This window comes from Dermacentor albipictus, chromosome 9, assembly GCF_038994185.2.
Source record: "Dermacentor albipictus isolate Rhodes 1998 colony chromosome 9, USDA_Dalb.pri_finalv2, whole genome shotgun sequence".
Lineage (NCBI taxonomy): Eukaryota > Metazoa > Arthropoda > Arachnida > Ixodida > Ixodidae > Dermacentor > Dermacentor albipictus.
Genome location: NC_091829.1, coordinates 63,315,933 through 63,340,365, shown reverse-complemented (window position 1 = coordinate 63,340,365; position 24,433 = coordinate 63,315,933). Strand labels below are relative to the sequence as shown.

At 47.8% G+C, this 24,433-nt stretch overlaps 1 protein-coding gene across 2 annotated transcripts in view; it reads left to right on the top strand.

The window, feature by feature from the left end:
• Nucleotides 1-23,927, top strand: part of LOC139050047 (double-stranded RNA-specific editase 1-like) — an 80,963-nt gene extending 57,036 nt beyond the window's left edge. For both annotated transcript variants that reach the window (XM_070526187.1, XM_070526188.1), the window contains one exon: nucleotides 13,382-23,927. In XM_070526187.1, coding sequence (XP_070382288.1) covers nucleotides 13,382-13,610 — 229 coding nt within the window. In that variant the 3' untranslated portion in view covers nucleotides 13,611-23,927. The remainder of the gene's footprint in view (nucleotides 1-13,381) is intronic.
• The last annotated feature ends 506 nt before the right edge of the window (nucleotides 23,928-24,433 follow it).

The following is a 24,433-nucleotide window of genomic DNA, read 5'->3' as shown; positions in this document are numbered from 1 at the left end:
CGCGCTTGGAGCCACGCTGGCCGCGCATTGAGGTGCGCCATCTTGCCCCAGTGTCGACGTGATGTCTGAAACGGAGCGCAAATTTCGAACGCGGCACAAGTTTGGTGCGAAAAAAGTGCGACGGGCGCTCACCGAAAACTTCAAAAAACGCTGCTCAACACCGCAAAACGCCCAGGACGCCACTACCTCAGCATCCGATGCCGAAATCGTCGATGCAGCAACGACAGGCCTAACGACCGCATCCGCTGCTGCGGATACTGCGACAAGTCCGTCTGCCGCGGACCCTTCGATCAGCTCTCGCGTACGGCAAGATACGATCTACCGGCAACCCTCCGAGCTGGAGGAGGAGGAAGCGAAAGCCAAAGCGAAGCTATCGGAGTTGTCTTCCGCTCCAGCGACGGAAAGGAAACGCGAGTTCGTGGGTGACAGTACCGACGATGCACTTCGCCCGCCTGATGGGACTACGTTCACAATTGTGGATTTGAGTGCCGTGAACACTTTATTAGCGTTTGCGAACTGCAACATCTGCAATGGTGCTTTAGAAATCGTCCGAGACGAGCGGGAATACGGACTCGCTGTGAAGCTGCGTTTTATGTGCGCGAACTGTGGAGAGATTGTGTCGGTGTGGAGCTCGCCGCGCGTTCACAGTGCTGAACGGATGAAACCTTTTGCTGTGAACGTTTTGGCTACGCGTGCCATGCAGGCAACGGGGAACCGGCAGACTGCGTTCAATGACATTTTCTCGTTGATGGGGATCAGCCGTCGGGCGCTTCACACGAAAACGTGGCAGAGCTACGTGAAGACGAAGTTGACGCCAGCGGCCGATCGCGCCGCGCGTAATCTGACGAGCGACTGCGCGCGGTCGGTTCGCGAACTTTACGCCGAACTGAACGTAGGTCATACTGGGAACATCGCGGTATCGTACGACGGGTCATGGATGACCCGCGGTCATACGTCCCATATCGGCATCGTCACTGTGATCGAGTTGTTCAGCGGACTTGTGCTCGACTTTGTGGTATTGAGCAATTTCTGTGCTGGGTGCGAGTCGGGGCCTAAGGAGAGTGACCCTTCCTATGGAGCCTGGAAGAATGGCCACAAGTGTCAAAAGAACACTAATAAGAAAGCTGGGGAGATGGAGGTGGAAGCTGCCCTCATTCTTTTCAGGCGTTCATTGGAGCGGCACAATCTGCGGTATACAACGGTGCTTTGTGACGGGGACAGCCGCAGTTATCTCGCTTTACAAGATGATGAAGTGTATGGGTATATCCCGATTGAAAAAGAGGACTGTGTGAATCATGTGCAAAAGCGCATGGGGACGGCTTTGCGCAACTTGGTGGCAAAACATAGAGGCCCTGGACATGAGAGTCTTGGTGGAAAGGGCCGCTTGACAGCAGACTTAATCTCCAAGTTAACCTCTTACTATGGTTGGGCTCTGAAGACCCACAAAGGAGACGTAGATGCCACTCAAAATGCAGTGATGGTCACATATCATCACGTGACATCAAACGATGATGTGGCTAATCACACTCTTTGTCCATCAGGCCCAAACTCCTGGTGCAAGCAAAATGCTGCAGCGGCCAAGGGTGAGCCGGTTCCAAAACATCCTCGAAAGCTTCCTCCTCATGTTTGTCAGGCTTTACGTCCCATTTATGAACATCTTTCAGACAAGAAACTGCTGCAACGTTGCCAGCGTGGTAAAACGCAAAATAACAATGAAAGCCTGCATTCGATGATCTGGGCACTGGCGCCAAAAGACAGGCACGCTTCTTTATTCATGGTGGAGGCTGCTGTGGCAGAGGCAGTACTAAAGTTCAATGCAGGCAATGCAAGGGCCTCAAAGGACATAATGAGAGAATTATGCCTGAATCCAAGCGACCAAAGTTGCACCCGCATGGCCGAGAAAGATAGGCGTCGAATGGCAGCATCAGCCAAGAAGCGCAAAGCGTCAGAAGATTTGCGCCAGTCCCTTAAAAAGCGGCACACAGGGGCTGGGAGTCAGCAGGACTACATGCCTGGTGCCTACTGAGCTGTTCCAGCCGTAAATTTGTAAATAAAATAGGGTTTTCCACGTTTTCTCACTTTTCTCAAAACATGTTTTTGGGTCACTTCACTAGACTGTCGGAGTGATATCTCATGATCTAGAACAGCTAGAGCACTAATTCTTTCTTCAGCAGAAAGCCTAATCTGCATATTACAAAGTGCTGAGAGCAGAATTTCAAATTTGTGCACATGTACATTTGCACTTTATTAATTTTCTTTTGATGTGGTAGCTTTAGGTCAAGGAAAGAATTTTGATCACCTGCAGAATGGCGAATTAGAATCTAATTTGAAAACTTTTTGCAGCATTGCAGTTATTGTACATTATAGTATCTAGCTATGCAATAATATTCACTTTCTGCTGAGCAGTTTTTTTTCCATTGTCTCCGCAAACAATAGAGTGGCAGCACTGTCAATCTCCTGAACTAATGGACCTACAAGAAAAATTATTGCATATTTGAAATCAGCACAAAAAACTAACTAAGCTTGTTTATTTTCATCAGATTTGGCCATAAGATCCATAAGATGCAGGAAATAATCTCCACAACCCATGTCCCCCCTTAAGCTTCTTGCCGTTCTGTGCCGTGTTTTTCATTGAAAGAATTCACCGCTGTCAGCAATGGCACCGACAGTGCCTTTATTGTCATCGCGATTGGCTTTGAAGTTCGGAAAGCATGACGCGTTGCGTAATGCCTGTTCCCGAAAGTCAGCTTCACCTCATTACAGTAATGTTACCGTATTTACACGATTGTAAGTCGACTCGAATGTAAGTCGACCCCCCCATATCGCGTGACCGAAAAAAAAAAAAAATAAGAGTGCATACCCGAGGGCGCATTCGATAACGAAAATTTATTAGTAGCTGACATGGTCACTGGACTACTCGTCTTCACTAGTGCTGCCATCGTCATCGTTGCTGCGGTCCCACAGCGCGTCGTGGTCCAGCGAAATTTCAAATTTGGCAAACATCTTGCAGAACAGCAGCCCACGCCAAATGCACCTAACCACACGCAGCCGTCAGGGAGGCTCTTTTGACAGGTCCGGTTAGCGTAATTTCGCAGTCTTCTGCCGCCAGCCACTCGTTGTACTCACGGCGGAGCAGAACCTTAAAATTAAGGCGAAGGTCCGGGCTTGTTTCATGACCACGTCGCACTTCACTGGCAGGGACCGATCACGCATTTCAGCGACGTACGCCGCGAGCTTAGCATACAGCTCCGGAAAGCGTCCAGACTTCGGCACGTGGGAAATTTCTCACTTGCCGTCACAGGTGAAAATTCCGCTTCGCTGCAGTCGCCACTCTCGCACCACCCGTTTAGAAACATCGAAATTGCGGCCCGCTGCGCAGCGATTTGTTTCTTCGGCGTAAAGGATGGCAGCCCTCTTGAACGCTGCTGTGAACGAGTCCCGAACGATTAGTGGGCCTGGAGCACTCATGACTACTGGGGAAGCATAGAAGTAGCACATAGCCGGCAGTCAAGTGGAACGCGTCTAGCCTTTTAACAGAAAAGAGAAACCCGCAAGCGCTGTCTGCTCTTCCATGAACTACCGATGCTCCCCGCAAGCGCCGCCGTTCTGAGGGTGCCGCCGCAAATGGGAACAGCGGCGCTTCCATCAACTATCGACACCCCCTCACCCATCATTGTTGCATGCACTGTAAAACTCTCAAAAATGTTGAAAAACCCTTCCGAAAAGCGAACAAACACGCGGGATAGTGAAAAGATACGGGTAGGGCCATAGAGGAACCATAAAATTGTAACTACATTGTAGCTCCCGTTGGTATCGTTTTTTTTGGCGGCGCCATGTTTTGGTTTCGATTGTAAGTCGACCCCCCAACTTCAGACTTTCAAATTTAAAAAAAGGGGTCGACTTACAATCGTGTAAATACGGTACCCTGTGAAGAATAAGAAGTGTGGAAAGGGGCAACTGTCACGGGACACAGTATGTATTCCTTAATTACACGCGCGCACCCACAACCTTCTGTCACAGTACGAGCACTGATATGCCTAATAAGTGTACTGGCAGGCCTTCAAAGCTTTTTTGTGCGTGCCTGTGGCAATTTGAGCCCTTATGGGCTGTAAAAGACATGCATTCATTTTTTTGGACGTTTTCGCGGCCCCGAAAAATGGGACGCTGACTGCACAACTGTCCAAGAGGATGCTTCAAATAGTCTGTGTGGCGAATGCGCAGTCGAAGCAGAACAAGAAGACAAAGGACCTACGTATTGAGAAATGAACCGGAAAGGAAGCATGCTGCCACTTTTTTGAAGGGGCTTGCACTCTAAAAGCAAAGTGTTGGCTGACACTGAGATGCAGGTGTCCCTCATCCAAGCAAAAAAAACTCTTTAGAACAGTAAAACGCAACACTGAGGCTTTGTGCGTGGGCTGAGAGTATGTCAGGACAGTTGAGGTTGCCTTACCTGCTGTTGCGAGAGAATCTCACTTGGGATAAAGTTCAGGCCTCCTACCAATTAGCTTGCTATCAGTGGATAGAAATAGTTCATGTTCGAAAGTATTCTGTATGCATCTCTTTTTTATTCATATTTGACAATGTCCGACTCAATTTGCAATGGGTTTTACTATTTCTTTCGAATATATTTTATTCGCTGTGCATTTTACTGGCCCCTCCCTTCTGTTTTCTTTTTGAATAAAATAAACACTACCCCGACACCTTTGGGCGACATGATGTAGGGAGCCCGTCTTGACATAAAACAAAGTTCCGTGTCACTCAGGGAATATTGCAAAGGCACTCAGGGAAAAGCTGGAAAATTATTTCGGAATGCCAACTTGGTAAACACCCTGCACTAGACGAACATATTTGTGTGCACTTTCAGCCAGGGTTGCTTGTTGCAGAAAGGTTCATGCTGGTCGGACTCCGCTCTGTTGTTGTAGCCATTGCAACCAGAGCACCGGGCTTAAAAAAAAAGCGTACAGGCTTTCGAGTGGGCTCGTTTACTTTTTTTTTTAAGCACGTACCACTGTAAACTGCAAAGCAGAACATTCGATGCTGTACTTAGTTTTTGAGGACCAAGACTGAAAGCCCAAGAGGTCTTCCGCGTGCAGAAACACGCAAAAGTGCACTCTGCGTTCGTCCCTTCTTGAAAATTGTTATTATGCTCACTTTCTAGTTTTTTGCCACATCTGATGCGGAAGCCTTTTGGGGACAAAATGAATCAAACATTTTGCACTCGCGATGTCTGTAGCAGATCTTGGAGCAATTTTTCTTAAACATAGAACACCAGGTGCAACAGAGTGCCGAGCGGGTGGTAGCGAAGGCGTAAAGCAAGGAATTAGCTACTTGTCTTGGGCATTTAGGTGCCGGGAACCAAAGCTTTTTTGGTCATGTTTTGGCCCTTACGCCCAAGTCAGAGGAGTAAATTCATTGACATTTTGAGCGAGTGCTCTTTGTCTCACACTTCAGTGGCGTGGTGCTAGACGGCAAAACAAAGTGTCACGGGATTGGTGATAGTGACGACCTATGAAGCCTCAGGGCTTAGTATGATTCTTGGAATTTTTAGTTCCAGACGCGGTTTCTGTTTTATCATAAAAAGATACTCATGCGGAAGAACCTCCGCCATCAAAAATAGAAATAAAGTAAAACCTCATTAATGCGGACTTCATGGGAGTGAAAAAAAATTTCCTAATTAATGAATGTCCAATTATTGAGGGTGTCAAGAAAACAATAAACAAATGCTTACTACGTTAACACTATATTATTTACTGAATAAATGAGCAAATCCTGTCTCTATTTTGCACAAAAGCAGTGCGGAAGCTGCAATCTTCATCATCTTAGACTAAATCTTAGACTAATTGGCTCATGCAGCAGTGAAGGCCTTGTGACTTCCTTCGCAGCACGGCCGAGGTACGCGGCTCCATCTGAGACGCTTTTCACAACTGCGCGCACGCCCCGATCATTTTTTCACCAATGAGCTAGTTGCCAACATATCGGCTGTCACCAACAGATTGAGATGTTAGCCGGGGCTCTTCATGAGTCAAAAGGAAACCACTGTTTGTTGCAACCACTGTGGACGAAACCGCGGTCTCTGTTGATGAGGTCATAGACAATGATCTTGCCATTAAGAAGGCACATGGCCTACGCACGCGCCCAGTCAAAATGAAACCATTATTCCCTGCAACAACTGCGGACGATATCGCACTCACTATCGATGCTATCGTGGATGATGGTAACACAGTTCTAAAGGCACGTACAGCCAATGTGCGCACTAAGTCAAAACTAAACTATTGTTTTCTGCAACTTCTGTGGACGAAACCATTGTGGCTGCCAATGTGATCCTGGATACAGACTATGCAGTTGTGAAGGCATGCTGGCAACGCGATATAGCAGGCCTAACGACCGCATCGGCTGCCGCGGACCCTTGGACTAGTGCTTGCGTACGGCAAGGTACGATCTACCGGCAACCCACCGAGCTGGAGGAGGAAGTGAAAGCCAAAGCAAAGCTATTGGAGTTGTCTTCCGCTCCAGCGATTGAAAGGAAATGCGAGTTCGTGGGTGACAGTACCGACGATGCACTTCGCCCGCCTTATGGGACTACGTTTATGATTATGGATTTGAGTGCCATGAACACTTTAGTAATGTTTGCGAACTGCAATATCTGCAATGGTGCGTTAGAAATCGTCCGAGACGAGCTGCAATACGGACTCGCTGTGAAGCTGCTGCGTTTTATGTGCGCAAACTGAGGAGAAATTGCGTCGGTGTGGAGCTCGCCGCGTGTTCACAGTGCTGAACGAATGAAACTCTTTGCTGGGGACGTTCTGGCTCCGTGTGCTATGCAGGCAACGGGGAAGTGACAGACCGCGTTCAATGACGTTTTCTCGTTGATTTCACAGTGCTGAACGAATGAAACCCTTTGCTGTGAACGTTTTGGCTACGCATGCCATGCAGCCAACGGGGAACTGACAGACCGCATTCAATGACGTTTTCTCGTTGATTTCAGTGCTGAACGAATGAAACCCTTTGCTGTGAACGTTTTGGCTACGCATGCCATGCAGGGAACGGGAAACTGACAGATCGCGTTCAATGACGTTTTCTCGTTGATTTCACAGGGCTGAACGAATAAAACCCTTTTTTGTGTACGTTTTGGCTACGCATGCCATGCAGGCAACGGGGAACTGACAGACCGCGTTCAATGACGTTTTCTCGTTGATTTCACAGTGCTGAACGAATGAAACCCTTTGCTGTGAACGTTTTGGCTACGCGTGCCGTGCAGGCAACGGGGAACTGACAGACCGCGTTCAATCACGTTGTCTCGTTGATTTCACAGTGCTGAACGAATGAAACCCTTTGCTGTGAACGTTTTGGCTACGCATGCCATGCAGGCAACGGGAAACTGACAGATCGCGTTCAATGACGTTTTCTCGTTGATTTCACAGTGCTGAACGAATGAAACCCTTTGCTGTGAACGTTTTGGCCACGCGTGCCATGCAGGCAACAGGGAACTGACAGACCGTGTTCAATGACGTTTTCTCGTTGATTTCACAGTGCTGAACGAATGAAACCCTTTGCTGTGAACGTTTTGGCCACGTGTGCTATGCAGGCAACAGGGAACTGACAGACCGTGTTCAATGACGTTTTCTCGTTGATGTGCATCGGCCATCCGGCTCATCACACGAAAACGTGGCAGACCTACGTGAAGGCGAAGTTGACGCCAGCAGTCGGTTCGCGAACTTTACGCCGAACTGAACGCTTCTCTGTTCACGGTGGAGGCTGCTGTGACAGAGGCAGTATTAAAGTTCAATGCAGGCAGTGCAAGGGTCTCAAAGGACATAATGAAAGAACTATGTCGAAATCCAAGCCAGCAAAGTTGCACCCGCATGGCCGAGAAAGATAGGCGTCGAATGGCAGCATTAACCAAGAAGCGCAAAGCATTAGAAAACTTGCGCCAATCCCTCAAAACGTGGCACACAGGGGCTGGGAGTCAGCAGGACTACAGTCGCCGACCGATTTTCCGGACTCCAAAAATTCGGACATGCCCGATTATTCGGTCAGCTTCGCGGCACCGCCATTCTCCCCATACACCATAATGTATAACAACTGCCGAAAGTTCGGACACCTTGCAACCTCTCGTCTGATTTTTCGGACACTCCTTGAGCCAACTTGATCGAGAGCACCATGCACAGACTCTCACGGGCGCATGGTTCGACTTGCTGAATGCCATTTTTGTTTTGAACGGAGCCTCCTTGCTGCCCCACGAACTGGTGCTACTGGAAATCCCCGCTCATCATCATCGTTTCTACTGGTTCGATAGAGTGGCTCTACAACAGTTCCGGTTTCAGCTTAGTAAGCCATGTCAAGACAATCCAGCAGCTGATTTGTTTCTTCGCGCACGACGCTGCGAGCAGGCCACGTTTTTCGTTTGTGCGACTGGTGTCGGCACGGTGGTGTTTGCGTTGTGCGCTTGTCGAGGTTTCGGTGATCCAACGCGACATACGGAAACATCGCGTCAAGTGTCTAATGGCGCCGACAGTGCCCGCGCAGACTGCGCTGGGGAATGCCGGCAAGCGGGTGCCGGGAGGCCTAAGATTTGTCGCCTTCCGATGTGCTCCCTACTGACGCGGAAAATGTTCTGCCGAGACCTGCGCAGTGGTTGCATTGCGAGTCCGGACACCGTCTCATTTGACAGTTTCACAGGTGCCGACACTGCCGTACTGACGTGCGCAGAACTCGACGACGGCGAGATCATTCGTCAAATTTCTGCTGCACCGCTGGGCGATGACTCTTGAATCGGAAGATGACACACCATGTGCTACGCTGCCGTCGCATGCGGAGCGTGTACAAGCAGTGACTGTGCTTCAGCCACCTATAGTGATCGTACGACCCTCTTCGAGATCAGGCTTATCTGATTGCGCGTAAACGGAAAAAACGGCGTGCAATGGCGCATTCACGATTTCTTCAAGCCTACTGCCGAGCCCGAATAAGTGCGTGGAAATAAAGGATTTCATTTTTTTTTCTTAATCTGCTTTTTCGGACACCTGTTTATTCGGACATTTTTGCAGTCCCCGTGAGGTCCGAATAAACGGTCGGCGACTGTACATGCCTGGTGCCTACTGAGCTGTTCCAGCTGTAAATTTGTAAATAAAATAGGGTTTTGCATGTTTTCTCACTTTTCTCAAAACATGTTTTTGGGTCACTTCACCAGACTGTCGGAGCGATATCTTATCATCTAGAACAGCTGGAGCAATAATTTTCTTTAGCTGAAAGCTTAATCTGCATATTACAAAGTGCTGAGAGCAGAATTTCAAATTTGTGCGCATGTGTATTTCTAATTCATTAATTTTCTTTTGGTGTGGTAGCCTTAGGACGAGGAAAGAATTTTAATCACCTGCAGAATGGCTAATTAGAATTTCATTTGAAAACTTCTTGCAACATTGCAGTTATTGCACATTGTAGTATCTAGCTATGCAATAATCACTTTCTGCTGAGCAGTTTTTTTTTCCTTTGTCTTTGGAAACAATAGAGTGGAAGCTCTGTCAATCTCCTAAACTAATGGAGCTACAGGAAAAATTATTGCATATTTGAAATAAGTGCGAAAAACTAAGTAAGCTTGCTTATTTTCATCAGATTTGGCCATAAGATGCAGGAAATAATCTCCACAACCCATGTCCACCCTTAGGGGAGGACGCGGCTTTTGTATTGCGAAAAATGACAAAAAAAAATTGATTTTCTTGAAAAGCACATATTCCGTTTCTATAACTGTTCTTTTATCTGATTCCGAAATATGAACGTTGAAAAACCGCGTAGAAGTGCTAAAAAAAATTTTTGTAGCAGCCAACGTGACAAAAAAAATTACACAGAAATCACGAGAAAACAGCGTTTTTCAAGCCATAATATCTTCCCAACGGCGCAATCAAGCGCCGCCATTTTGCCTGTGTTGGAAAGAGCATTTCTCCATCTTTAAATTTGCCGCGCCAGCTACTTACTCCATTCAGAAGCAAGTGCACAAAAAGCAAATGATTCAAGGCCGTTCCGAGGCCTTCTATTGGCCACGCCCGTCACGTGGTCAACTGGAGCTTCGCCATTGGTCTCGTTGGCGATGCGCGTCTTCTGCTACCGCGCCGCCGCATGCAGGCCACGCCTCTTGGCGCGCTATGTTCGTCTGTATGTGCGGTGTAGTTTCAGAAACTTGCATCTGATATCGCCCGTGACTCGCGTGTCTGACAATCGCCTCGCATTGTTTATGAGCATGTACGGAGCATAGTTTTGGCAGCGGACTCCACAAGTGATAAGCGCCTCCTCGCGTCTCGGCTCGCCAGGATCGCAAGTACTTGCGGAACCTAGCTGACTTGTGATATGCGCCTCTGGACATATCAGCTCGCTGCCAGTACATCAGGAGCATAATTTCGAAAGCTGGTTTGTGTTGTGATACGCTACTCTGGGCATATCAGCTCAACGCATTCATCAGCGCTTGCGAGGCGTAGTTTCGGAAGTTTACTGGTGACCTTGGGTCGGCGACCACTGAAGTACGAAACGACTCATGCTTACGGGACTCGTAAGCGAAAATTGGCAATGATGAAAAAGACTGCTTCAATGTCGGGTGGCAGTACTGTGCAGCATAGCCCAGAAGTGACAGACGAGCAGCCGAGGACTCCACATACAAGCAGGATGCGTACGCGTGTCGATGATGCCATTCAGGAGCCACCGCTGAGCACTTCACGCGCAGGCGGAATACCTACTTGTGTCGACGATGTTGAGGAGTCTGGCCTTTCTTACGCGGGCGAAACATCTCGTGCGAGCAGCAGTGGCACCGTTGAGCTTGTCATGCCGCGTTCCACATCGTCGGATGCATCCAGTGATCGCGCCTCGAATGTGTCCGATTATCGTTTCAGTTCGATGTTGCTACACTGTCTACAAGTATGGGCGGCACCATTCAGGCGTGCCTGGAGCCGCGTTTTGTATCGGCCGAAGCATCCTGGAAGGTCGCCGCGAAAGTGCAAGCAAAACCAAGTTCGGTGCCGGCGACCGCACGGAAAATGGAACTGACGGGTGAAGGCGAGGTGCTTGCCGGTACGGAACAAGCGGAGGAGTTTCTCATCATTCAAATGACTGCCCCGAACACGCTTCTCGGCAAATCTAAGTGCCAGCAGTGCTCCCAACCAGGACTTTCAGTTCAGCTGGCAACAAGACATGGATTAGCAGTTCAAATGATACTGACGTGTGCGTTTTGCGGCACAACAATGTGGTCATCGTTGCGAAAGGAAGGTCGCAAAATTTTTTATTTGAATATGAGGGCTGTACAGGCTGTTAAAGGTATTGGCAAAGGGGCAACGGCTTTGACTGATTTCTGGTCAATAATGAATGTCTCCCATAGAGGGTTGCATCATAAAACATTTCAGAAACATCTCAAGGCTGAGTTCAGACCTGCCAGTGAGACAGCTGCTGCCAATATTTTTTCTGATGCTGTGGTGGCAGTGCGCAATGTTTACAGAGAGATGGACCATGCCTTTAATAACAACATAACAGTGGTTTATGATGGGACATGGTTAATATGTGGCCATACATCCCACATAGGTGTCGGCACTGTAATATAATTTTTCACAGGGCTGGTGCTTGACTGTGTGGTCCTATCGAACCGATGCCATGGTTGCGCGCTTGGCCCCAAAGAAGGGGATCAAGGCTATGATGATTGGAAAGTATCACACATCTGCCAAAAAAACACAGATGTTAACTCTGGCAGAATGGAGGTTGAAGCAGCATTGACTGAAATTCAGGAGGTCCCTTAGCAAACATGGTTTGCGACATACAAACATTGTTTGTGATGTTGATACTAGAACCTCTGTAGCACTCTGTCAGGACAAGACTTAAGGATTTATTCCGTTCACAAAGGAGGACTGCATTAATCATGTCAAGAAAAGGATGGGGATGGCTCTGCGAGCTCTGATCACAAAAGGCAAGAAAGGGCAACCTCTTGGAGGGAAAGGTGGCCTCACTCAAGATTTAATAAAGAAACTGACAAATTACTATGCCATGGCTCTGCGTGACAACGGCAATGTTCAAGACATGCAAAAGGCCGTGATGGCAACATATTATCATATAACATCTACCGATGAAGTCCCCCATCATGACCTTTGCCTGCAGGGGTCCCAAAGCTGGTGCCAACATCAGGCTGCAGAAGCAGAGAAGCAGCCTCCACCTCCTCACCAGTACCGGCTTGGAAAGCTTGTTGCCGATGCATTGCTGCTTGTGTACCAACGCCTTTCTGACATGCAGCTCCTCAGCCGTTGCCTAGGCAAAGAAAACCCAAAACACTGCCCAAAGCCTTCATTCAGCGATATGGTCGCTGCTGCCAAAAGATAAAAACGCATCTTTGGTTGCGACAGAGACAGCTGTCCATGAGGCAGTCTGCAAATACAATGCTGGGGCCCGCCGTGCATATGCTGAGCATTGTGCAACACTTGGACTGCAACCGGGACAACATGCTCTTCGCAGAGCAGCGGGAAAGGCTGTCCTGCGGAAAAAAGAAGTCAAGCAAGGCACATCGAACCAAAGGCAGGGCACTCGAGAAGCCGTGAACTGAAAAGGGTGCGAAAGACTACAGCCCCAGTGCCTTTTGATAATGTAAAATCTAAGGTACAACTTTTAAAGCCCTTTTCTCAAAAATGACTTTTCTTGCTTCCTGCTTTGCTTGTACCACTGACTTCTTCGTGACCACTAGGTTTATTTCAGTTCCATTTTTTCCCCTGTATTCCTGGATGTACTCTCCAGGGCATGACACTCTTGCTTTTGCAGTTTGACTTTATTACAATTAGTGATTCGGCTACTTGCTCAGAGCCTAAACACCTGTGGTACAGTCACCTCTTAAAAAATGAGAACTAAAAAAATTGCATTGCAAATAAAAAAATTTTTTGAATGTCACGACCTCAACCATTCATCTTAGAACGCACAGTGCTTTTCACAAGCGTTCTGTCATATTTTTTTAAGCGATTCAGGCTTGGAACAAGGCCAGAAGAAGAAACATATTTTACATAAGGAAGTTCTAAAGATATTTTTATGAAATTTATACAGTAGTATCACAAAAACGTTGCTGATAAGTCTGCCAATTTTCATAAAAATACACGAATAAATAAGAAAGTTGTCATCGAACGCCACGTCCCCCCTTAAATTGAAATCTCGAAAATGCGACGTAGCAGCCAGGAAAACGTAAAATCGAGGAACGTATCGATGGGGTTCCTCTGTACTGCAGACAGCTCCTGCCAGACGCTATTGCGAACTTGGAAGCCCGAAGCACTGTCCTGTCCTGTCAACTCCTTCCTCTCTGTCTTGTCACATTGCCCGAGGCAGTTGTATGTGTGTCTGGTCCATGACCGTGCTCTTTTTCTCTCTCTCTGCTCGTCAGGAGCGGCACCAACCTGGAGTCTCGCGTCTCCAAGGCATCGCTGTTCTCCCTCTTCAAGGACACCTGCGAGCTGCTGGGCCGCGAGGACCTGCTGTGCAAGACGTACGGCGAGACCAAGGACTCGGCGCTGAGCTACCAGGGTGCCAAGAAGGTGCTCTTCGAGCGCTTCCTTAAGCTGGACCGCGGCCGCTGGGTGCGGAAGCCACCCGAAGAGGAGATGTTCCACTAGGATGTTCCTTGTTTCTTCTCATTTACCCCCCCCTTTTTTTTTCTTCTTCTTTTTTCATTGTCACACATCATTACCGTCACATTTCTTTATCTTTTTTTTTCTTCCTCCTCCTGCTGATGACGCATCAGTTCACATCGTCTCGCCATTATTTGTGTTACGCATTTTTTTTTCTTTTTCACAACTCTTGTCCCTGTTCATCGTGCCGTCGCCAGAGGCAGGAGCTTCTCGTCTCGTGGCCATATTACTTCAATCATCACTCGCACCATTCCGGGCGACCATTTCCACACCGCCGCATGTTCGGAAACTTGCTCTTTGCCGGCACTGTATGCTTGCTTACCCACCCCTCTCTTTTATAGCTACACTAATACTCTGTATTACTTTTTAGGCCTGCCTGTGACTCTAGAAGGCAGTGAAAGCATTCCTCCACCATTATCCTGCATGCGCCTGTAGGTACTTCTCTCAGCTGTGCTCCATCTTTGTTGGTTTGGGCCCGGATGCACTTGAAACGCCCGGTGTACAAAGGGCAGAGGACGCGTGGGAAACATCAAGAGCCGAAACTTTCCTCCACCATGTTTACACTTGCTCCCGGAGAAACGTTTTTTCCCCGCAAGCCTTGCGCTTCAGCTCTCTCTTATGCTGGCACATCACAGGGCTCTGATTCATCTGCGAGGAATGATTCTAAGGATACACAACAGCGCTCATTTCAGTGGCTTGGCTGGTCAACGCTGTTGTGAAAAATGGAGTAGCTTGCACATCGGTTATCCCAAATTTCCCACTAAACGCATTTAGCACATGCCTCTTTTCGTACGGCAGTGATGATGAACAAATTTTGCTGCTGTACCCGTTTTATGTTAATTTTGTTCAGGCACTCGTTTTTCTTTAGAAAGTTTGCCTGCTGGGGCTTTCCTTTGCAGAGAAAAGCAGGCAGCTAGGCTGTTGTGAAACTTGGTTCATCTTGGCCAGGCGATGTCTAGATCTTGGAACTGTTCCTTTGTCCTTTTATTTTTTCTTCAAAGAATGTGCTCCTAGGAGGAGTGCTCCTGTCCCAGAGCTACTGTTTTCCTTTAAGGCAGTATGAAAGGAAGAGCAACTACTCCTGTATGTTATCGTTACTTTGGGCATCGGGGAGGATGCGACCCTTTGCGCACTGGCAATGGAAGGACAACACGTCTTGTCTCTCCACTTTGCGTCTTCTACCCTCTATCAGCTTAATCCCCGCAATCCTACAAGACTCGCTGGCACGCACCCATTCCCCTCTTCTTGCACATCCACCAGGCTGTGGAGTCAAGCATTTATATCGGTCCGTTAGGCAGTTATCTGCTTGGCTGTCCCGCAGTTAGCATTTCGACTGGATGGCCGCAGCTGTTCACATTGCGATGCATCCAATTTGGCTAGCTCGTGTGTAAGGGAAGTCGCACAACCCCGGCATGACCCGCAGTAGCTGCAGTCACCTTGGAATTTTACTGGGTTACTTGCATTTATGGCAGGTGTGCTTGGGTTGCAGGCCGCTCGCCAAAATCAAGTTCCCCGCTTCAAAGCCCCTGCCTGAATTGCATTGCCGTTGGTGATGGTACTGGCCTCCTTTGTCCTCCTGCCATTAAGCTGCCTTCCTTTCCCCCTTTTTTTTTGTACCAAATGTTGCGTAAATGAGGCAGCCAGGTATCATTGGCTCTTCCTGATAAATTACAGGCTTGTTCCGGCTCAAATTTTCTGCAGCAAAAGCATGGCATTTTTCTTGCTACAATATTTAGCCACAGTACTCATCTCTGCAAACGAAACTGCTTGTGTGCTGCGGTGGGAGACCTGAAAAGTAACTTTCAGCGAAAGGAACAGTGTCATCATGCCCTGTCAGATGATGTGGCCATTCTATTTCTGGGAAAAGGTCTACATGCTTGCTTGACGTGGCCACAGATGGAATGTGGCCTTGACTTATTCTGAATGAAAGCAGCAAGTAGTGCATCGCAAATGGGATAAACCCATGGTTTAATTGGAAGAGCCACTTATATGTGTCTTCTTTGTTTGCACAATACATTGTGTGCATATGGTACAAAAGGCCGGTGACTGACGTAGCCAAAACAGATAGCGTTTTCGCAAGGTCGCAAGTACAAAGAGCAACAGGTGTGGACGAGGAGGACCCCGGTGTAAACATGGCAGGCCCAAAATGGTGTACCCGGCACGCTCTTCGAGCCTGGCATGCCACGCATGTTGCTTATCGTTAAAGCATGCCAACTTGTAGGAATTGTAGTGCCGGTTCATGACTACAGTCTCGTCGGTGCGATCTAGGCCGCAGGGTTCCAGGTATGGTTGCAGTGCCAGCGGGGCTTGTTGTACTCAAAAGTAGGCCTAGCGTTTTTGCTCACTTTGTAACAAGCCTGCCGGGCCGGGGGGGCACCGTTTGCCTAGCTAGAGGGGGTGCTGTCTACTTGTAATGCATTGTGAGGTAGATCGTGCTTCTTTCCCGTTTTGCTCACTGGCGAACTTCAAAAGTTAGCCCGCTTTTTCCCTCTCTATTTTGCCAACAGAAGTCCAGCATTTGCTTGTGCTTTCGTGCATTGTGCGAGTCGTGCTTGTCTTGCATTTTTTTTCTATTGCATTGCACGATTTGTGAAAAAGGTCCTGCTCTTGACAAGGCGCTTTCTGACAGCACAATGTGAATTTGAAGCGACATTCATTGCTTCTCAGCTCTCGCTCCCTTGTGTTTTTTTTTGTTTATTTATTTCGCTTGCTTTGTTGTCTTCTGCACACCTTTTGTATGGCCGACAACAGAGTGGTGTTCCACTTGAACACGACACTGATGTGTCCTCCACCTCCTGCGGGTGTCATGAATGCCACGCTATGTAAAGGGCTCCTGCCATTGCCGAAGGCATTAACCAGTTTCATCTGTTCGTGGGCCATTGGCCGCTATATGTGCTGATTCTGTCCACAGAATGCAGAGTGATGTCCTTGGTAATCGCAGCACTTTTTTTTCTTTTCTTCGCCTTTTCAAGTCTTTTGTATATATTTGCTTCTTTCTTGTAATCACAGTGCAGCTATTTCACCTTATGTATCATCACTATTACTCTCTCACAGTCATCATGTTGTTGCCATGTCTTATTCCTACAGTTGTCACTACTGTTACTTGCGAAATGGGTTTACGTTGCAAACTGTTCAGCATGGATGCCATCCCAGTGCGTCTTGTCCTTTTTTTTCCCCTCCTACATGTTTGTCACCCTCACGTTGCATCGCTCTCGCTGTAGCGTCATTGATGCCATTTTAGTTTCTGCAAGAGTCAGGCACGGCCCTGTCTTATGTGTGGCATGTTTCAAAAGCGAGGTGCTGCACCACGCCTTTTTTAAATGCCTGGCGGCTCACTCGAAGCCGCACACATTGTCGCGTTGTACATAAGTGCGGTGCCGCCGAGCATCGCTTCCTGTTTTTAGTTGATGCATCTCTCGCCATGTCGGAACAGGCGTTTGACCTTCGTCGTCTATGTTGCAATGTTTTGTCAGATGCATGGAGACACCGCCTACACTCATCCCCTGGCGTTGTCATCATGCACCATTTAGTTTTTCCCCATTTTGGTCCTGCTATGCATTGATTTCCTCCATTTTTTTCTCACGTGCTGGTTTTATGTAGCGTTGCAGCTTCCGATTTTTGCTGAGCTCACTGTTCAAGGAATGTGCACGAGCAAAAATTTTTGCTGCATTCTTCTTCCTCATTTTTCTTTTTTTTTTCCTCATGAATTGCTGCAAGCGTGATAGCTGTTCTTAAAACTGAATGCAGCACTTCTATTTGCGCAGCAGTGGTTTCATTTTCACCGAACTCTGTGCCCAGTCGCATTGTGTGTTGTCACGTCTTGTTTGCCGTATTAGAAGATTGCGGTGGTTTTGGCTTCTTCAGCAGTTTCTGTCCTTTTGCGCCACGCGGTAGGTTTTTTGAATGCACATCTCGAGTCCTAGCCGCCTTTCTTTTTTTTTTGCATTTACGCTCTACCTACTTCTTTTATAGTTTCAAGACGCACTTCTGCGAAACAAGCAGAACTCCAAACAGGATGTGCCAAAAAGCAAAAAAAGAAGAGGCGCAGAAGCTGGAGAATCCTCTCCCGACGGAGAGAGAAGTCTAAACGTGCCATCCTTTCTGAGCAGGGGTTGGACAAGGCACGATAAACACGAAAGTGATTGAGGTGACCGCCATGGTCGCAGTCTGCATGGTTGCAATCGCTGAACGCACCGACAGGGCGCAGTATGGGGCAGAGAGAGGTGCGTGGTCTGGTCAGCCGAGAAGGCAAGCATCATTTTGTCACGAGTCGCGGCGCATGTGGCTCCACAAGATGGTGCCACCGATTCCCGCCTGCTTGGAAGGCCCAGTGCGCTGCCACTGTCATTGTGCCGCTTGTGCAGCGGGGAAGAACACACGGCACATACGACAGCGCGCACCAAGATGGCTCCTGCCCACCAGCCACGTCCTCCCTTCCTTGGCCGCATCCGGCGACGTGCAGGGTTGCCGAGAGCAGAACAGAGGCCATCGATGGCTGCCACCCGGCCAGTTTCGTCGACATCTGACGAGGCACGAGCATTCGTACGAGCGTGGCATGTACGTCGGGTGGGGGACTTCGTGCCCCATGGCACACGCGCTTTGTTTTTTTCTTTGTACTCGTCACATGCACCCCGTGCACATGAAAACGGTCGGACAGCAGCAGCAAGATGAGCTGTGACTGAGTCGTCGGTGCGGAACGCAGGCGGTCTGGACCGGACATACTTAACAGCGTTAGCGCAGACCCTTCTCCGAGGCAGCAGCCATCTCTGCTGGAACGCTCGAGCGTATATCTTTCACTCTCTCTCTCCACTCACCCGCACCCCTCTCTTCTTTGTCATGTGCACGTGATGTCTGTGAATGCTGCTCGTGTTGCTGATACGTGTCCGCCTAGGTAAGGCATACATGCATGCTCTGGCTCTATTTAACCTGCTCGTTAGTTGCGTGTGTAGCATTGCGGCCCCCTTCCTCCCATTTGGGATAGAGGGGTCTTCTCTGTAGGCATAATAAATGCACCAGTAAGCTTATACCCTCTCACCATATTCTTTTCGTCTGCTGCTATTGCGTTTCTCACACCGTTTGGATCCCTAAGGAGAAACGGGTTTTGGTTCTCGTGGTTTGTCTAGGGACTCACTCTCGTTGCTCTTCAGGGCACCAAGCTTCGAGTCAAGATTCGTTCGATTGCCATTCTTATGCTGCATCGCTTTCGGAGAGCTTGGTTTGTCTTCTGCAATGGGTGAGTGAACTCACTTGGCTCCCTCGGCTTGCTAGGGCCAGGATCCTAGCGCAAACGGTGGAGCTACTGCCTTTGGTCTGATCACACTGTCAAACGGACGGTGCCAAGGAGGGCATTCCATCGCTTTTCCATTTTTCAGTCTGGCCAAGGCTGTTCGTGCGTAGAGCCTAGTTGCCTTGCTAGCACGGGGACCTTTGTCTTCTTCCTCCTCATGCATCTTGACTCGCTCTTCACTCTATCTAACTTTCTGGGTAGTTTTATCGTTTTTATTGTAGCTCGTGAACGTAACCAATCTCGTGAGTGTTAGTAAGCTCGAACCTAAGCCGACCTAGGGCCGACGTCCGCGACCCCTGTGTAGTTGCGGACAGCGGCGATAGATCGTCGCGTCGTTGTAATCTAGCGAAAGCGCGATTTAGGAAACAAGGTTCAGTGTCTTCTCGTCTTGTCTGTGCTTTTTGTGCGTGTCTTACTGCGCGTGTACACTCTTGCTTGGAAGAGAAAAAAAATGCGAATAAGGGAGACAAAACCACTGAAAGCGTAAAACGAAGAACTTGGTTTCGGCATCGTCGTCTAAACGTTTGGTTGGCGTTGTTTTTCCTTAGTTTCCTTCCGGCATCTGTATTTCTTGGCTGCTGGCTTTCATTGTTGTCATGGTACAGTCTTTCTACAACATTTGTTCCTTTCTTTGAACTTCGCGCCTTTCTGACAACTTTCTCGCTTCCTCAGTTTAATCGTGGAAGGTTGGGAGACGGGTCCGCACGCCGTGGCAGTCGGGCACCTTTGGCAGTCCCCGGTGTGGATAGCTTTCTTCCTTTATTCTTTCTGTCTCGTTACCTACAGCCGACTTGGCGAATCAAGAACACGAAGAGGCGTGAATTAGCGCACACGCACACTTGCTACACATGCACACTGCGTGGACTTTGTTGCATCAGGCCAGGCAGCAGCGACATGTGCGCCAAGAGTGTGTGAAGAAACGGAGTCACACCTTCCCGACTTCGAGAAGCCGTCGGCAGTGTAAAACAAACCCAGGGCAACTGCACTCCAATTCTCTGCAGGATGAGAGGCCGTATTGTGTTACACGCAGGCCATGCTTAACAGGAATCAAATGCAGTTAGTAGACATGTTTGGAGCTGTATTGGGGGCGGGGCTGCTTGTTTGCTGAGCTAACCATAGGCGCTGTGTAGAGCTCAGATCTTGTAACAAATTGCGATAACATGCCCAACACTGCTATCTGATCTGTATGCCTGTGACCATTGGCGCATTGTGCAGGGGTATGTGCACGCACTGCAGAAAGCAGGCGTGGTGGTCTTCAGGCCGCATTGCCGTTGTGTACGGGTTGTGTTCTCGGGGCGCCCTATCACGTTCCTTGGTGCGAACAGGCAGTAAAATACTTGGTACTTCTCGGTAGCTGGCACATTTTGCGGTGTCTTCAAGGCTTGCTTGCACCCTTGGTGCAAGCAGGCACACGTGGAAGCGACTCACGTCGACCACAAAAATGGAGGGCGCAGGTGACATAGTTGAATGAGTTACTATTAACAGAGCTGAGCATCATATGACAGAAGCTTACTGTAAGAATGCGAGATCGATGGCGGTGAGACTTTCAGAACTTTGTTCACCTCTTGAGGGACATAGTGTTGAAGCAGGCATTGTTCAGAGTGCAATTTTGTATCGCCTTACAGGCAAAAAACTACGGTTCAGCACATTGCCTGCATGAACAGTCGATACATTGCTGATAAATAAATAGCTCTGTTCTTGCCTTTCATCCGGACAATTGGAGTGCACCCCAAGAAGACTGCCAGTTGCCCGACTCAAGAGACACAAAGCCCGCGTCCGAACCGTGCTGCTGACCTCCCCGTCTCGCATCTTCCCAACAGGAGTCGTGTAGGCGTGGTCGGAACCAAACTCTTTGCTGTTTTTTTTTTTCTCTCACTCTCTCTCGCGAGACACTGGTATATGCAGTCCACATTCCGCAGCGGGCACACCTTCGCACGCTCTGTGACGTTAGCATGGGCCCCGTCGTACCTGTGTCTGACGGATTGCTTTCTTACTCGCATGCCTCTCGAGGTCGCGCTGCAGGAAAGAACAGCCTTGTGCTTCGCTGCCTTCGTATTGCGGCGACCCGCGGGGCATGCGATGTAGAAACCGGGCCCGTGGTGTAACTGACAACAGGAAAGGAAAAAAAGAAAAAGGGTGCAGACGATGTAAGATGCTGTGAAGTTCCATCTCCCGTCGTCATGCTGTGTCCACCCGTCTTTCCCCCATCATCTCTCTAGCTTTTCTTTTTTCCTCTGCCTCCCATAGCCACGTCGTCTCCCATCACTTCATATTGGCCCCTCACTTAGATTTCATTCTTTTGGGAGAACAGTAGAAACACACATTTAAAAGAAAGCATCTAAAATCACTCCCGACTTTCCCCTTCCGTGTTGTGTATGTCGTTTCTGTGCCATTTCTTTATTGGCGGCATAATTCACGATTCTTCACGAATCTTATTTATAAACCAAGTGCTCCCACCACGCCTCCTGCAGCCCTAACTCTGGTCGTCAGTCAGTAGTGGGTCTCGTTTTCTTTCCCCCTTTCTTTTATTCCAAACTGTCACTATCATTCAGCCAGGTGGGATGACAGGAGAAAAAGACATTCCATAGCTGACATGCCTCTGGTGCATAAGTATGCCGGACGCCCTGTTCATCCCATCTCGGGGCTGTGCTAGCGACGCCCTAGCTTTTGTTTCTGAACTCCACCACCGTTGGCCACTTCTTTTCTGCCTAGTACGTTTTTGAGTCTGTCTTTCATCTTATTTGTAGGCGGCGCTTTGGTTTCGAAACGTCCGTCCCGACACGCTATCTGTGACCCTTCCTTTTTGTGGGGGGTGTCATTCTCTGTATATATACATATATATATGTACATAGCCATATGTATATATATGTATATATGCGAGCAGATGGGAAAGAGGGGTGGAGTTTTGCTCCCTCTGTTTTTCTTCGTTTCGTGTTACGTTTATTTTGTCACCTCGTCATGTTTTCGTTGTATGTCCACTGGGTGTATTTGTTCTTCAGTGTTCACCTCATGTCTCGGGTAAGATATTCCTTGGAACATACATACCTGTTTTTTTCGGTAGCGGAGACTGTGACAACCGTCCCACTTGAAGTAACCTTCCGATTCTTCGGCCCTCCATTCTTTTTTTCTGTCCGGAAGCTCAGTGCTCCATCCCCTGACCAGCACCTGATGCAGTGTTACCTGGGGCTAACATTTGAATGCATCTTGAGGTCTTATTAGTCAAATCTGCTTTAGTGAGGATGCATGATCAGCTTTCATGGTGAGGCATGTGGCCAGCTAAAGTGCAGTGTGCAGTTTTCTTTTTTACATCAAATGAGTTATGAACAGCATGAAGGCACTATGTAGATGGCCATGTTATGTAATGTGTTAATGAAGTTTAATGCTCGCATGGTGGTGTTGAAGTAAATAATGCGAGGCGGGTATCAGCCAAGTGAAGAGCTGACAGGAGAACTTGAAGAACGGCGCTCGCTCTTGGAACTAGCGAATTAACTTTTTAAAGGGGCGCTGATAAGAAAAGCGTGCATGCATTTCCCTATCGTGTTACAGCCATTCTGAAGATACAGCGAGTCCATGATGATTTTTTGTGTGTATGATCAAGGATGAACTTGAGCTTGTGAGCAAACCAGCAAGTGAGCAAGGCCACTAATATCACCCCAGCCGTCAAAAGGATTGCCGAGGGTGGTTCAACAAACGTTTATAACTGCGTGTGTTGGTCACATGCCTTGCCCATGACCGTCGCTCTGTCGCATCGCGATGGCACAGTTGTCGCTCGCAGAATAACGTTCCTGAATGTTCTTTTCGAAACGGCAGGAGAATTGCATCTATGGCAAATGGTCCAACGGCTGGCTGAACGTCGTACAGCAGAGAGCCACATTTGTTGATGTGTTCTGGGGCACTCTTGAGTTGCCGTTGTGAACTGCGTCCAGGACGCTGGTTCCATCTTTCACTAAGCTGCGTCATTGTCAAGCTTGCAACAAGCCGTCAGTTGTGTGTTAAATGGGGGTACGTGAAGGGGCTCGGCTGCAAAGCATCTCATCAGTTGAGCCACCGTTTACATAGCCTGTCATTGCCCTTTTGTGCAATGGTGTTTGGAGCCATTGTTGGTCAAATCTCAGCAATGCAGCTAGTTTTTCGTTTTCATCTGAACAAATCAAGTGCAGCTGTATATAGTGGTGCATTTGTTGTTGAAAAAACTGATGGTGTTGCAGACAGTGCAGAAAGGTGTTGCGGTGTTATCGATACCTCTTTTTTTTTCCTTAACCCAATGTCTAATCGCATGTGTTCCTCTGATAAAATGAAATGGCGAGTTGAAAATTAATCAAAGTAAAGTTTAAAAGCTAAACTTGGGACTTGTGTATTGCCCTCCGAAACCTTCACAGCATTTTTCATGACCTGCACATTTTCCAACTGTGATCTTGTTCTTTAACTTTTTTTTTGTCAGTTTTAACAGTGTCTCTGTGTTTTTATATGCATGTGTGTTGCTAGGTTCTTTTTTTTTTTCTTAAAAAATGAGTAAGAAAGAGAAAACAGGTTTGAAAAGGTTTTTCCTTGTATCTTGTTGGGCTTGTCTCCACAAACCCATTGCAATGCTAGTCATCCAAAAACAGGACATGGCTGGGACTTGGAAAACTGGTGCGAAAGAGTTGTCATCTTCGTTTGACGAATGATGATGGTGTTAGTAAACAAAAAAACTGCCTCTGATTTATGTGCTGTATTTCTCGTAGACCATCCTTGTTTTACTTTTTTTTGTATTTCGTGTTCTTTCCATTTTTTTTTAACGGAAAAGAAAGAAATCTCTGTCATCACACATTTCTTTGTTGCGATCAGGTTTCTCGAACCTGCAGGTTGAAAAAAAAAAGAGCAAAAAAAGGAAAATGAAAAATTGAACAATTCAGAAGCGACACGTTTGAGAACTGTGTACTACACTTAAACAGAAAAAAAATAAAAAAAATACATCCATAGTGTTGTGATATGTAAACTGAATATCCGAATAAAGGTCACAAATGCAGTCCACAGTCTTTTGTTAGTGATTTCTGTGTTAATTTGTTGAATGTTGCTTAAGCTTCGATGAGTGCTCATTAGGAAAAAAAAGATGTCGATAAATACAATGTTGTAATCTAAATGCCGCAAAGCCTTAACTGTTAAAGTTGGCGAGGTATCAGCAGTAGCAGATGGCCACAGCGCTCTGCCTTGTTGCCTGCAACTATCAGCGTTGCGAAGACGAAGGTGATGTATGAAGAATGTTGAGAGGTGCATACAAATACAAATACCTTTAGTTCAACATCAGGGATGTTAGGGGTGCACCCAAAACGCCTAAGACTGGCTTGACAGAGGGGCGCACCCCTGCACATAAAAACCGGCAGCAACAGAACACGGAAATAACAATAATAAAAAAAAGATTACAGTGCATAGGTAAACATCATATTCAATAAAAAATTTGTGAACATCCTCTTGCAATAATAAGCGAATGCGGCAAAATTAACACGAAATGCTCGGGAAGTCTGAAGAATGCAAAACGAAG